We start from the raw sequence: 14,946 nt of genomic DNA, 5'->3' as shown, positions 1-14,946 counted from the left end.
CTCTGAACTTGATCCAGCTAAGTGTTTTCAAAGCAGCTGCTAGAAAGTAAGACAGCTCAAGCCAGAGCAAGACAGTTTAACTATATCAACTGTGAATTATGCTTTCAAGGAAAACAGGCTTATTTTGTGTTGCATGGACCATGCAGTCATTGTCCCTCAAACACACTGAACATTAAAGGTTAATACAGGGTCACAATAAAAAGTCATTGCTAATGATAAAAGAACAAACAATAAAAACTCCTTACCTTTCTGTGCAAGCCATCACCTTTCACACTGAAAAACAGCGTCTGTATAACCAAGCCACAGTTTCTATTATTTCCACATTACAAGCTCTCCTCTTCCCTCAGCCACCTGCAGTGTGCATTGAGCAAAGCAAACTGCCGTCCAGCACAAACATACCTTGTCTTTTCATGGGGAGGCCAGTGATAAAAATCATCCCACAATATATGAACAAAGACACCTTTAACAAAGGCTGTGATTCAATCTACACTCTTATCTTCTCTGCTCTCAGTATCTTCTGTGTCGTAAAAAGCATGCTTCACTGGAGATGAGAAGTGAATTATGGATCACAAACAAACAGGACACGTTAACTTCCGTCTCTAAAGTTGGAGCATTTGTCAAATAGTTGCAGTTGGGCTGCAGTTTATTATCAAACTTATTAACCTTTGTTTTTGGTGTGTTCTGGGATGAGACTTGGGCTTCACAGCCATCATGATTTGTTTAGATTTAAATTTAGTTTTTCCTATAAGTTCGTGTGGAGACAAGTAATTTAAATAAAAAGATCTGAAAGGCTGAGTATCGTGTGGTGATCGCGCTAAAAATATTGTTGCATGAGTTTCAAAAGAGCACATGTATTATGCAAAAAGAAAGAGAAAAACCCATCAGTTGAATCTTGTGGAGGGTGTCACCCTATTGCTGTGAATTTGACTGGAGAGTCTGTCAGACCTGATGTAATATGCCAAGTAAGATTTTTTTTGAGCTATTCCACGTTTCAAAACATTTTTGAGCGCCTCACACTATTGTTTTTGTCAGATTATACAAAAGTTCTCTTTTTACTCTGTGCATGCAACACCTTTTGATGATCGATCTGAATAAATATGATAGAAATATAAATATTATTTATTGTTATGTTATCTCAGTACATAATAAAAAAAATATAACTCTGTATCATAAAGTATACAATCAAAATGTGTCAGGTTATTTTGACATTAACACAATGAAGATGCTTTTCATATTGAGTTCAGAAATAATTGTAGAAATGCGCAATTTGTGAAATATCTGCTTGTCACACCTCGTGAATAAATTAACAAAAACAGAATTGTGCCACCGATTAAAAAGTCATTCTCATAATGAAGCCCACATAGATCCTGAACCAATGAGGAGAAAGTAGCGATTTGTTCCAGCCAACCAGAGTCCGAAGGTGGAGTGACGCTTTTAAAACTCCAACTCAAGTTGCTCTAACATGCAGTACTTCAGTTCACAGTGAGAACCACAAGTTTCACGACAGCACCCCCCTCCACGACAGCCCGGGACAACAAGGCAAACAAACAGGAAAGCGGGGGAAAAACAACAGGCTCGCACTGACTGAAACTGTTAAAGGAATTTACTTTGGCGCAACGCGCGCAAAAGCGCACTGGCCAATTTGGTGAAGGCTTGAACTTCAGTGGCAACATCTGAATTTTCATTTCCAAAGGACTGAACAAATAATGTTAAAAATGACGGAGGAGCATGACAAGTGTGTCGGTGACCAGCCATGCAGTCCATCGGGTACAAACAGTTCCATGTCCCAGGACGAGTCCGACTCCGATGCTCCGTCCTCGCCGACAGGCTCCGATGGTCAAGGATCCCTGCTCGCCGGTTTGGGCAAGAAACTGGACTCCGAAGATGATGAAAGGTTCCCTGCGTGTATACGAGATGCCGTCTCTCAGGTCCTAAAGGGGTACGACTGGTCCTTGGTACCAATGCCCGTGAGAGGGAACGGATCCCTGAAGAGTAAACCTCACGTCAAGAGACCCATGAATGCGTTCATGGTCTGGGCGCAAGCGGCCCGCAGAAAGCTCGCGGATCAGTATCCACACCTGCACAACGCAGAACTGAGCAAGACCCTGGGGAAACTTTGGCGGTAAGAAAAAATATATATTTCAAATAAAATTATATATATTTATGTATGTAGATTGGGGTGTAGAGAAATTCAAGAATATTTTATGTAAGTGTAAAGTAACATAAAAAAAACAAAACGACACTCAGGTCACCGAGACGCTGTGGCTGGAGTTTTGAACACGGACATGATTCTAATATTGTAACGCTTTTTTTGTGTTGTATTTGGTGAAATGATTTGGAAATAAATAGATTTTTTGAACAAACCAAGACAGAGAACATCTTTTAATGCGTGTTTTTCTCGACGTTTTTCTAGGAAACAAAAGCGCTAAAGTAACTTTAAATTTAACAACTGTGTCTTTGTTTACTTCAGCTCAATAATTTTCTCGATTTTATTTATTTATTTTTCTACCTTAGCTTGCTTTCAGAGAGTGAAAAGAGGCCATTCGTAGATGAAGCAGAGAGGCTTCGAGTTCAGCACAAGAAAGATCATCCAGACTACAAGTACCAGCCTCGAAGACGGAAGAATGTGAAACCAGGCCAGAGCGACTCAGATTCTGGAGCAGAACTGGCTCATCACATGTACAAAGCTGAACCAGGGATGGGAGGACTGGGAGGAATGAGTGACGGACACCACCATCCTGACCATGCAGGTATGTACTTTGCGGCTAATTTGTTTAATTCTTGAGATAATTTTGTGTTTGAAGTGGCAAACCTTCATTTCTGATTTACATCTTTTTTTTTCAGGGCAGCCCCATGGTCCACCTACACCACCCACTACTCCTAAAACAGACCTCCACCATGGGGTGAAGCAGGATTTGAAACATGAAGGCCGTCGACTTGTTGACAGCAGCAGGCAAAACATTGACTTCAGCAATGTAGACATCTCTGAGCTCAGCACTGATGTCATCAGCAATATGGAGACCTTTGACGTTCACGAGTTTGACCAGTACCTCCCGCTCAATGGCCACGCCTCAGGCTCCTCAGACCACAGCCACAGCCACAGCCAGGCTCCACTGCCTGGCAGCGCTTACACTTCCTCATACAGCCATACAAGCAGCAACGGGTCAACGTGGAGCCGAAAGAGCTCCATGTCCTCCTCCTCTCCCTCCACCGGTGAGGTGGGCCAGCACCGTCTCCATATTAAAACAGAGCAACTGAGCCCCAGCCACTACAACGAGCACTCTCACGGCTCACCCTCACACTCTGATTACGGCTCGTACAGTAGCCAGGCTTGTGTCACATCAGCCACATCAGCTGCCTCGGCCGCTTCCTCTTTCTCCAGCTCCCAGTGTGACTATACTGACCTTCAGAGCTCCAACTATTACAACCCTTACTCTAGCTATCCCTCTAGCCTTTATCAGTATCCCTACTTCCATTCATCCAGGCGGCCCTATAGCAGCCCAATCCTCAACAGTCTGTCCATGGCTCCTCCTCACAGCCCCAACGCATCCAGCTGGGACCAGCCGGTCTACACCACACTGTCTCGACCTTAAGAGTACAGAAACAGCCCGTTCGCACTGGAGACTCATTCAGATCGATGCGCTACTAACGAAGGAAGTAAGGAGGAGACGAAGTAGTGTGCGTAGGGGCTAGTAGGCTAAATGTGACCATTTGAACCTGAGACAGACAAGAGAAAAAAGTGCCTGCTGATTTTATACAGAGTTCTATTGTTGCGACGAAAACACAGTTGTACAGACTTTTTACACAAAGAGAAATTGTGTTGTTGGTGAGCCAGACTCCTCCATGAGGACATATCGCCTACGCCTACATCCTGTACACCCTTCTTTCCAGTTAAAGATTGCATGTGTGTGCACACTTGAGGTAAAGAAAAGGCCTGACGCTGAATCGTGCAGGACTGAAATGGTTTGGCCAAACTCTGTCACTGTACACATGACCTATAATGTGCATTTTCAGTAACGCTTAACGGCCAGAGCCATGTCGCCGCACACTGTTTGCATCAGTGGATCAGTCTTAAATAACTGGCTCCTATGAATCTAGTGTCATTTTGGCATAAAAGTCTTATATCTATTTATGTTCATGCATTATTTGGTTTTGTTCTTAAGTAGATGAACACATATAATGTGGGTTTGGTTATTTAGAGTACTGTTTGGCTTTCAATGAAAACTAGGTAAATAAGGTGGTACAAGTGCCGTGTTTGATATTATTCAGTTAAAGACCAATTTTTCCAGAAACATCTCCATTCCAAGTTGCACACAAACAGATGGGACCAACAGACTCGCACAGGACAGAACAGGTGTCTGAAATCTATGCTTGGCAAATTGCGATTAGTCATGATCTAGGGTTAAAGGAAATGGGGTAAAATAACACCGCACACTCTGAGTGACATGTCAGCTGGATCTCGTGTATATGTCGATGGACAACACAAGACTTCGTCTACGTACATGCATCCGCGTTGGTGTGTCAGGGAGATAATGTGGTGGCAAACATGCACATGCATGCGCGAGTCATTTCCTTGGGAAAAGTTGCATATATAACCCGTGACACAAACTATACGTTTTTTTGATCGTTTGTTTTTTTAAACCGAAATTCATCTTTTAACTTTTTTCAAATAAGAGAATTTAGGGTTTAAAAGTGAAATTAAGTATGCGAGTATTTGCCAGTTTATCATCAACCATTAAGTGCCAACTCACTGCTGCAGTCGCATAAAACATTTTTGTGCCTTCTAATGCTTATTGTCAGTATTTTTATATGACAAGGAATTATTAACAAACTCCGGGCAGCACACAATCGGTAATCAACACCAGAGACTCCAACAGTTACCTTGCTTCTGGCTATGTCCTTAATTTGATATCATTCCTTACAGCCTTGGTTTGTAATGTTGTGTTACATGCTGTATGTGAAACGTACAGAGAATCATGCTTTTGTCCGCAGAACTGTGTTTTGTATCTTTATGGTGTATCAGTTTTTGAGAGAGGCTGTGAAAAGAATTGTTGTTCTATTAACTAGAGTTTCACTCGCACATGCACAGCTAACTCATGCGCTGACTTTTTTTTTTAAATAAAAAACTTTTTGTTGATACTTGTATTCGTCCTTCCTTTTTGGATTCACATATGGTTTCCGATGTTTTTGTTCTTAACAAAAAACAAAACTGAAAAAAAAAAAAAAAGAATTAACTGAACAGAAGCACGCCGTGTTGTTGGGTTTGCCTTTTCGCCGAACACCAGCTGTTAGACTCCTTGTCTAACATCTGTACTGTTTGCTATAGCTGCAGTGAGACTTTTATAGAGTCATTATTTTCCCTGTGATCCCTTCACAGTAAATCTAATTGGATTGTGCTCCGATCATGCGCTGAATTGTGTTTACATAAATAACAAAAATAATATTTTGCTTTAAGAACTCATGAGCCTTTATTCTGAAATTTAAACGTAGCGTGTAATGTTATATGTAAAAACAAAAACCATAAAAAGCATCTTATTATAATTACTGCGGCCACTTTCAGAACCTTTGGACTGCACCGGAGATTTTTCCAGCATTTCATATGTGCCTGTAGTCATATATATCAGACTAGCTATCTTCACAAATATATATTTATGATTTTTTCCCATTAAACCATAAATGAGAGGAATGGTGAGAGATCCTATCTACGCTGGTCCAGTGGGTAGAATGCTTAAGTTGGCCCTGGCATGCATGCCAAGCAGCCGTCCCTAACCAGCCCAGGGAGAAGCCAAGTGCCAGGGCCGCGCTGCTGAATTTTAATGATTCATTATGCTGTGGAGGGGCCCCATTGTGTCCCTTTATCCGGACAGCTAGAAAGGAATTAATTGGACAGAAAATGGAAGGGCAAGGGGAACTGACAAGCCATTAAGAGGGTCCTGAATGGACGATTAGATGCACATGGTGGAGGACCCCTCCTCTCCCCGTCGCTGTCTCATATCACAGTGCTCCACAAACAAAAAACAACAAGAACAACAACCACAATGACCAGCAGACCAAACTGCAGAAATAATATCAGCGCACATAATCTGTAGATAATAAAAGAAGATAATACCACAGCAGATGGGGTGTGGGTGGCTCAAGAACGACTTGTTGTTTTTCTTCCCTGAAACTCTTTTTTTTTTTCACAAGTGTTTGCCAAATACTTTCAGGAGGAACTCTTGAGAAAGAACAGGAGTGAATAAAAGTGAGGCAAAAAGGCTCTTCAGGGTGCTTGGGTCCTGTTTCCCTGGAACTTGTCCACAGTTTCTGATTGGGCCTCTTGAAAAGCCCTACTGTAAATAACTGAAAAAGTGAAGTGCAGCGGGGAACTTTACTGCGAGCTACATTAGCACAATATACCGAATTAATAAACAAACCAAAAAAGGAAATCGCGTGGAACAGTTTTGTGTCGCAATCAGAGCTTTCAGTAAAAGCAGTTCATAGGTATGTGTCCAACCTACTTAATGCACAAAAATAGCTCAACAGCATGCAGATATCCTCGTGCGCACACTGACACAAACCCTGTCGGTCCACATGCGCATTCATGCAGGAACTGGAAATGAAAATAAAATATAATGCACATTCATTTTGCAGTGTTGAGTCTGTGCTGCATTCCAGCTGTCAACTTAATTGTTGATGGAGGAAGAGCGTTATTTGCCAAAGTCGAAGTCGTGGTCTCGGACCCAGGGGACATGAGGGGAAAGCAAGATGAAACGAGTGAAACTGGTGCTTCTACCACCTGACCGCATCCCATTGTTCAGACTGGGATAACTCGCCTGGTAATAGTCTCATCCTGCCTAATGAGCCTGGCTGACTCAGGGCATGTTTTGGGGGAGGGAAAAAGGGGAGCTGGGAACTGTGAAAACCCTAAGAATGTGAGGCTGATTTGCAAGGGAAATGGAGTGGACATAAAGCACGGTTATTGCCCGCCGCCCAATCTGCCTAGCCTCATTCCAATTGATGTACTGAGTTTCTTTTAAGTTCTCCAAATCTTAATCATGCATTTATCTCATACCTCATCACTGATGGCATTTTCTCTTGCCTTGCACACCAAGCAAATATACTTCCTACACAAAATGATAAAAATGAATTGAGTTATAGGGCAGATTAAGTTATGTATTTTTAACCCCTTTATTATATTTTGCTTTCACAACAATTTATTTATCATTGTCATAAAATCAGGTATTATCTCTAAGACTTGAGGACAGAGCCACGCTGCTTGAGTTTATTTTACTGTGAATTTTACATCAGCTGCGTATTTGCATAAACCAGTTTAAGTCAAGATGGCATATGACATGTTTTTAAAGAAAAGCTCTCGGGCTCTCTTGTTTACTTCAGTAACTCACGCTGCTTCCAAAACAAACAATTTCAACTAAACTTTAGCAGCTCCACCCAAGTAAACGATTCCCCGTGGCTTATTCGGTCTTGTCTCCCTGTTTTTCTCACTAAATAGAGGAATCTATTTTATTATTGGTGTGTCCTGTGTTTGTTGGGATCGCCAGGCCAAGTAAAACAGAGTGGCAGACAGAACCAACATTAACTTCCCCAATTCCTCACAGATGTGCCAGCGCAGAAAGGAATCGAAGAAGGTACAGTGCCAACACTAAGGTTTTCTAAATGGCACTAAATTGATGCCGCCTCCACCAAGGTCACCTAAGATTGGCCGGCAATGCTTACTTCAACCTTTCTTTTTTTGATGCTGAAACTACTCAACCGAGAACAGAACAAGTACAGAAAAAAAAGAACAGAAGTTTGAAATTCAAAAACATTTTTTTAAATGTTTATGAAGTTGCAGTTTAGGTACTGGAATGTTTCTTGGTAAATTAGGAAGGATCAGTAAATTAAGCTCTTTGAAAACTTTTTAATCGCAAATTTTTTAATCTATTCTTTAGTCGGGCATTAAAAGAAAAAAAAAAACATTCTGAAGTAAAAATGTCTCAATGGAGTGTCTGATTACGGTTGTTTACTGAAAAGATAATCAGACCTGGGTCTAAAAGTATTTGCAAATAATTCTGTGTCTGTTTCAACCTGCCTGGAGCACCAGATGGGAGGGATTACTGCACCAGGAGAGTCAGAGAATGTCAGGTTACTTTTACTACTTTTCTGATTAATAAAACTTTCTCCTGTTATGAATTTCACATTTGGAAAAAACAACAAATTCTAATTCTGATAAAAGCATAAAAAGGTTAGATATTATTCAAAATAATGAAAAAGATATTATTAAAATTGGGCTTTATCAGCCCTCTGAAATTCTCTTAGTGATATCTTTTACCACAGGTGGAACATTCTCCTTTTTTTAAGAAATAAAGAAATGTGAAAAAATACAGCAACAGTTTGACATCTGGTCATGTTCTGTTCCCTGAACAGTTGTCCACAGTCTTTCACTTTCTTTTTTCATTTGTTCTCTCCTTTTCACTTTTCTTGGCACATCGCAATTGTGAATGGGGTGGCAGCATAGCTGCTCATCTTGTTTCCACAGCTTTAAGACTTGTTGATTAGTAACTGAGGCTGTGTTTTCATTGTCACAGCTTTCTGCTTTTGTTGAACTGTGGAATCATTCCATCATCATGTACTTTCTCCATCTTTACTTGAAGTTATCTCATCTAAACCTTTTTCCCTTCCTGCATCCTGAGTCCCATGCTGTGAGTGAGTTTACTGTCTCAATGAAACAACTTTTAATGGTTGACAAAACATTTCTAAAATATGCAAAATTAAAGTTTAACTTATGGCAAATCTTCTGCTTCTGCATGTAGATTATTTTGTAGATGTATTGATTTATTGTATTATGGCCCTTTTATATAAGCTACCATAAAAATGTTATTATAAACATTATTTAGAGCTTTCTGTCATTTAAAGTGACATACGCAGGAACTTAATTGTAATCAATGGTTAATACAAAATTATCATGCCAACTAGGGAATTTATTTTCTGGCTGATATAATTAAGGATGATGAATTATCCCCCGCCTTCCCCCCCTCCCAATTTGCATTGTTGCCCAGTCCCACAGCCCCCAACACCCACACAAGTTACACTCTTCTGTTACCAGTGACACGGAGGAGAGGGAGAGAGACTGAGCCACCAGCAAGACCCCGGAATGTCGGGTGTGGGAGGAACATTTGCCATAAAATTTTAACGCTATTGATTTGGAGAGGTGGTTGAGGTAGAGACAAAACAAGAGGAGAGAGTGAAAAGGAAAGAAGAAGTCGGCGGTCTACGAAAAGAGAGAGGGGGAAAAGAATTCAGAGGAAGCGGACAGAAGGACGGAAACTAGAAAGGTAGAAAGAAGAAGGAAAAAAAAACATTTCTCTTGTTATTTGCAGAGCTGCTTGGCAGAAGGTGCAGCAGGGACAGCAGGACCAGAGTTTTAAATGTTGCTTAGTGTTGGCAGAGCTGTGTGTGAGTGCTCTCTGTGGGAGCACCAAATCTTGACGCCCAGCAAAACATGGCGATTCACACACAACCAGCAGAGCCCATCAAAACCCATTTACCCAGCTAGCACTAATATTCCCCATAAGCCTGCAGCTTTCACATGGCTGTACTGCAGTGCCATGAGGAATGCATTTTAAAATCATGTCTTGGTTGCCACACTTTTTCTGGTTTATGGGCCTATAGTGAAATGGAAAGTACACCGCAACATATTAGGTGACCATTGCAATATTTATATATTATGCATATGATCAGCAACACATGTCTGTCCTCTCACACTTGATAGCGCTTGTGGTATGACAAAGAGCAGGGTAGGCGGGGAGGGAGAGGAAAAAATAGGGAAGAGTTTGTTCTCCCATGTGGTTTGGGCCTGTTCTGAGTGGGCTTGGAGCCACGCCAGTCTACCCTTGGTTCAGCCTTTGATATGGATGGGGTTCATTATGTAACTGAATCTATTGTCAAAGAATAAAACAATATGAGGCCAGAGGTGTGTTGTGTGAGGAGCTAAAAAGCGAGTGGCTGAAAAGGGTATTTACACCGCTCTCTCTCACCTTATCGCAGTCCTCACACAGTGAACAGCACTCCCTACCTCGGTTTCCAAGTGAACTACACACTGTATTAACAGCAACCGTCTCCAAACAGGTTTCTCACGTTGAATGCATAGTGAGACATGCATTCAACGACAAAACCTTCCAGGATTCATTCAACCTTTCCTTTTCTCTGTTTGCTATTTTGTTTTTTTCCATTCACACACCTGGAAAGAATAAGCATAAAACCTGATATAAATTATTGAGATTATTATCTACTTGCAAGAGTGGGTAGCATCAAAAAGATCCTCTCTAATATGAATCATGAACCTTCTTACCTCCCCACTATGGGGTTTCCTGTTATGCAACAGAAAATTATCAAAGTTTAGGTTTGGTTGACACCAAACCGGAGAACTTGATCATCTGCATTTGGTCAGCACACAAACACAACGGTACTGCAACAAACACAACTACAGCTTAAAGCAATACTTTCTGTGGCTTGATACCCCTTTTCCTGTTACTGTAGCCTCAGCAAGGCTGGAGGAACTCAGACTGAGCATGTATCGTGAGCGAGTGCCTTAACCTTTTAGTGGTTTGCAGAGTTCATTATGGTTGAGCTATGGTGAAAGCAGCAAACCTCCGTGGTTGCAGAGGTCACCCGCTGCGCAATGCTCTGGCGCCTCCAACCCGACACTGGGTCCCTGACCGATGCTTGCTCTCACAGACAAAAAGGGATGCAAAGACCCTGAACTGTGACTTTAAGGTGCTCTAACCGCGTCACATCTGATGACGCTCCTGTGCTGGAGACCAGCAGTCTGATTTAACTGCAGCAGCCAAATGCTGCTCAATGCAAATGCGTTATATTTGGAGCAGCAGAGGCAGAGGGTGATTTGCATGAATGAAAATGAGATCAGCCTGTTTGCTGTTTGAGGAAGAGATGTTATAGGGCAGAAGTCACACACGCTTTACGATCTTGCTAGCTCATCACCAGTGTGACACACCAAACTTGGTGCTTTTCAGCGTTAGTCGTAAAAGGAGGAAGAAATGACTCACTGTATGTAAATGTTTAAAGGTGGAATTTGGATCTGGAAAGGCAAACCTTGACCACAAACAGCCAGTAACGCAAGACAGGGATGAGACTACACTCTGTGGTTTCCAGCCCTCTGTTCTTTACTCCTGTATTCCTGAATGTTTGCTTTGGTCTTCTTTTTCTCCCACGTTGAAACTCAGCAACGACAACAGTCAGAGCTCAGCGACTATTACAATCACGATATTTCATAGAGAAACAACAATGACGTTTGACGGCGCCTTGTTGACTTTACAGGAACGCTGGGAATAAGCATAAGGTTAGCATTCAGTTGGTAAATCCAGAGTCAGAAGCAGCAGCCTGTATAATAGGCCGGCTGGTTTTCAAAAAGGATCAAATGTCTGCCTGGTTGAACAGCCATTAAGTGGCATTTGTTGTGTGTTTATAAAAAAGACACACCAAAAGATTCAATAAAATGATTTAAATTTCACTTCTGATGAAGCTGCGGGCTAAAATTCCCCCATGACCAAAGATAAAAGTCTCCTTCATCAGTATCTTCTCAGTTCTCCAGCCAAAAGTTAAAGGGAAAGGTCTTGGTTTTCTCCACAACACTCCATTGTCATCCTACACCCCACTCGTGGTCACATGTCACAACCCACTGAGCTACATCACTCTTCATTAGGAGAGAGAAAAGAAATGAAACTTGCCATTTGTCTTAATGACAGAGCCATGATGTCACATGGCTACGAAGCAATGCCTGTGTCAAATTTTAATAGCCTGAGACAAACACATGAGAAAGACAAAAAAAATAAGACTGAGCCGAGGAGGGTGCTTTTAGCCAGCAGGAGGGACTATTAACTGTAGCAGCTAATGAGCTTGAACTTTGACCCCTTATATAGACTGGGGACTCGGTGGTACATTGCCCCACTTGCTGCCTAAATGTTTTATGGTTTTTGGAAGGTGGAATGAGCTGGAAGACTAAAACATTCTAATGGAAACATGTATGGTGTGTGTCGCTAAAACTATATTTCAGCCATACAGTATGACATTAGCTCATGTGTCCACTGTTTTCAGTCATTTGGTTTGGTTAGAAAGCAACTGTGCTGTAATTTTGGACAGATATTGATTATCCTCCTGCTAATTTGACTCAAGTCTCTTTATACTGAGCTAGCATATATTATTATCATCACCCTTCATGTAAGTTAAGACTCAAGCATTGCCCTGCTTCAAGGAAACACACAGGTAGCGAGCATTTCACAGTCTGGGAGTGCTGGAAGTGGGGTAGGATGATGTGCAGGGGTTATTTGATCAACTGTGAAAAATGATCTGTAGTTTGGGAGGGTCAGTTTTTGTTAAAACAGACCTTTCCCTGTTTTGCTGTGTGATATCCCTGAGAAGAGGTGCTCTCATTGCTGCAGGGAAGGTTACTGGAGGTTAGAAATCCTCGCAATAATGGATGAAATCACTCGAGTAAGCAGAAAATTTAATGTAATAATGTATTTTTTTTAAAGAATAATATAGGCTCTCAGATTATCTGTATTGTTTGGAAAGCATAAGAAATCGGAAAATATAATAAAAAAAAATAAAAATAAGAAATAATAATAATAATGATAATGTAGCTGTGCTTGATAACAGCCAGCATTGAGAACAGCTGTAGGTAAATATGCCAGGCAGGCTGATCCTTTTGGGCAATTAAAGTCTAGGTAGAGTGTAAATAAATGCATCTGCTTATTAAAATTTCTCTAAACTAGCGCCAAGAAGTAAAGTTATTGTTTTCTTTCTTTCTTTCTTTCTTTCTTTCTTTCTTGGTTAAGTACCTTCATAAACCCATTTAAGATTTTAATCTCACCACAGCAATCTTTTTCAATAAAAATATTGCGCTTCACGGTTTTGTTACTTATCAAAATAAAGACTAATGTACACTTTGTTCTTGGGCCCACATACTTGATCCCACTGCAAATGGGTTTTGCTTACTTTATTTATGCTGCAGCAGTAGTTGTGGTCAGTAAAGAATCTGCATTTTCTTTCATTTTCCCATCACACTTGACACCCCTCTCCCTAAGCTTTGCTTCTTTCTTTCCAATTATAGGGCGCATATGCATGCGCATGAGTGAGCAAGTGAGTGTGTTTGCACACATGTAAATGTAGCTGCTCTTCCAGGACTAATCCTGGGGTGGCAGGAGTGGAGAAGGGGGTGCGAGCACATGTGCAGATCTTTCAACTGTGGTTTGCGATGTTTAGTCTTGCTTCGTCAGCACTTCTTGAACCCAGTCCAGAAAAGCTTTCAGATGCCCATAATTCTAGACTCCCTCTGCCTGAAGCTCAGTCACCCTCTCTGCCCAGGGAACAGTCCCATCAAAACCTAAAAAATCAACAACAAAAAAAGCAAAAACAAAGTGAAGATAAGCAAAAGATGATTAAAATGTGATGCTTATTTCCCCCCAAAGGTAAAGATAGATAGTCTTTGCTGTGTAAACTTTTTGCCCTGCAGGGACTTTCCAAATATCACTCATGATCTTTCATCACAAGGTGCACTGGCATCATCATCACTAAGGTATCACTGGCTTTTCATGCCAAACTTTCTATTGCTCTACCCTTCTCCCCTCCCTGTTCCCAGTTTTGCTCTGAAATCGCTCCAGGGCACCTGACAGCAAACAAGCCGCATCCTGGCTGGAACATTGAGGGGATTTCCCCATAATTTGTGTTCTACGGTCCATCTCAGTAAAAAAAAAATAAACCGCAGTCGTATAATATCATCAAACTGCGTCTGACAGGAAGGGAAGATGCATGCATATCACATGCTGGTTTAATCAAATCTCCAAAGTTAATACGTTTAGCTTACTATTACAAATCTTATTTCAGCAAAGTGGCATTTGTGCAAGATTTAATGCGCTATATAACCGTTTTTATTATTAGGAGACATGCTTTATTTTGATCCCAAACGCTGTTTTTATTCTTTTGTTGTCTATTTCCTATTGATGTGTGCAGATCTATATGTGACTGTGATCACAGGGGGTCAAAAGCTTTCTCCTCTCACTTTCTTTGTGTGCTATCATAACGTTCAGCAGCCCAACAGAGGACAACTGCTCTGTGCAGTAAGAACTTTTGCTTTCTTGGCCCTTGCAGCTGTCCAGTCACCCAGGTCTTTAGTTCATAACAACAGCTGAGGCTCAACCTATTTACTTGTAGCACGAGGGCCAAGATAATCTCCCACAGATCCCCCTCATAGCTGCTGCTATTTGACTGCACGTCCTACCTGAAATAATTAAATTGTGCAAATATTCATTCTACTTCATTCTAAAGCATGCTAAGTTTATCCACCATCCTACAATCCCAGAATTATCATAAGCACATTTAATCCAACCAGAAAAGGAAGCAGATGCAGAGTCTCTTGTAACAGTTAAAACTGTTGACCCACCTCGGAACTCTTTTTAACAAGGGGGAAAGTGGAATCAAGCCAACGAAATGATCAACTTACAGAACTGCAACTGGGGACTCTGCGTGTCATCATCGCTTTTCACTTGAAAATTTAAGACGCACAGGTGGTATGAGTTGCTTTGGAGAAGGTTCCTCCCCAAAGAGGAGTCTATGTTCCACCTGTTCTTCCTGTTACCACAGAAACCAGTCGCCGCTGAGTAACATGACCCTCTCCTACGTATGTAAAATAAAACTTCAGTTCATGCAAATATTTGGCTTAACTCTCACAACAATGTAATCACTTACATAAGCATGCTGTATGCTGTAAATGATACATGTATTTCCATAAAGATGACTGGCACCAAGACAGATTGTTGAAAGGAAGCAGGTCACCACATGATGGCACTGCAGCACTTTAAATCAATTATTTTGATTCTGGGATCTGTTGCTCCACTTAGTGGTCAAAAACACATATTACAAATGCCCCTTACCTGCAATTATGTCCCAAATTAT

General features: G+C 41.3%; 1 protein-coding gene across 1 annotated transcript; it reads left to right on the top strand.

The window, feature by feature from the left end:
- Nucleotides 1-1,482: 1,482 nt before the first annotated feature.
- On the top strand, nucleotides 1,483-3,659 carry LOC102203377 (transcription factor Sox-8). Its single transcript, XM_005744349.2, has 3 exons — nucleotides 1,483-2,122; nucleotides 2,515-2,750; nucleotides 2,845-3,659. Exons 1-3 carry the CDS (start codon nucleotides 1,707-1,709, stop codon nucleotides 3,591-3,593), a joined length of 1,401 nt encoding a protein of 466 aa, XP_005744406.1. The 5' UTR covers nucleotides 1,483-1,706; the 3' UTR covers nucleotides 3,594-3,659.
- Nucleotides 3,660-14,946: the final 11,287 nt, after the last annotated feature.

This window comes from Pundamilia nyererei, unplaced genomic scaffold, assembly GCF_000239375.1.
Source record: "Pundamilia nyererei isolate P.nyererei 1_Seehausen unplaced genomic scaffold, PunNye1.0 scaffold00142, whole genome shotgun sequence".
NCBI classification, from domain to species: domain Eukaryota; kingdom Metazoa; phylum Chordata; class Actinopteri; order Cichliformes; family Cichlidae; genus Pundamilia; species Pundamilia nyererei.
The sequence above is the reverse complement of the archived record's forward strand: the minus strand, read 5'-3'. Positions and strand labels throughout refer to the sequence as shown.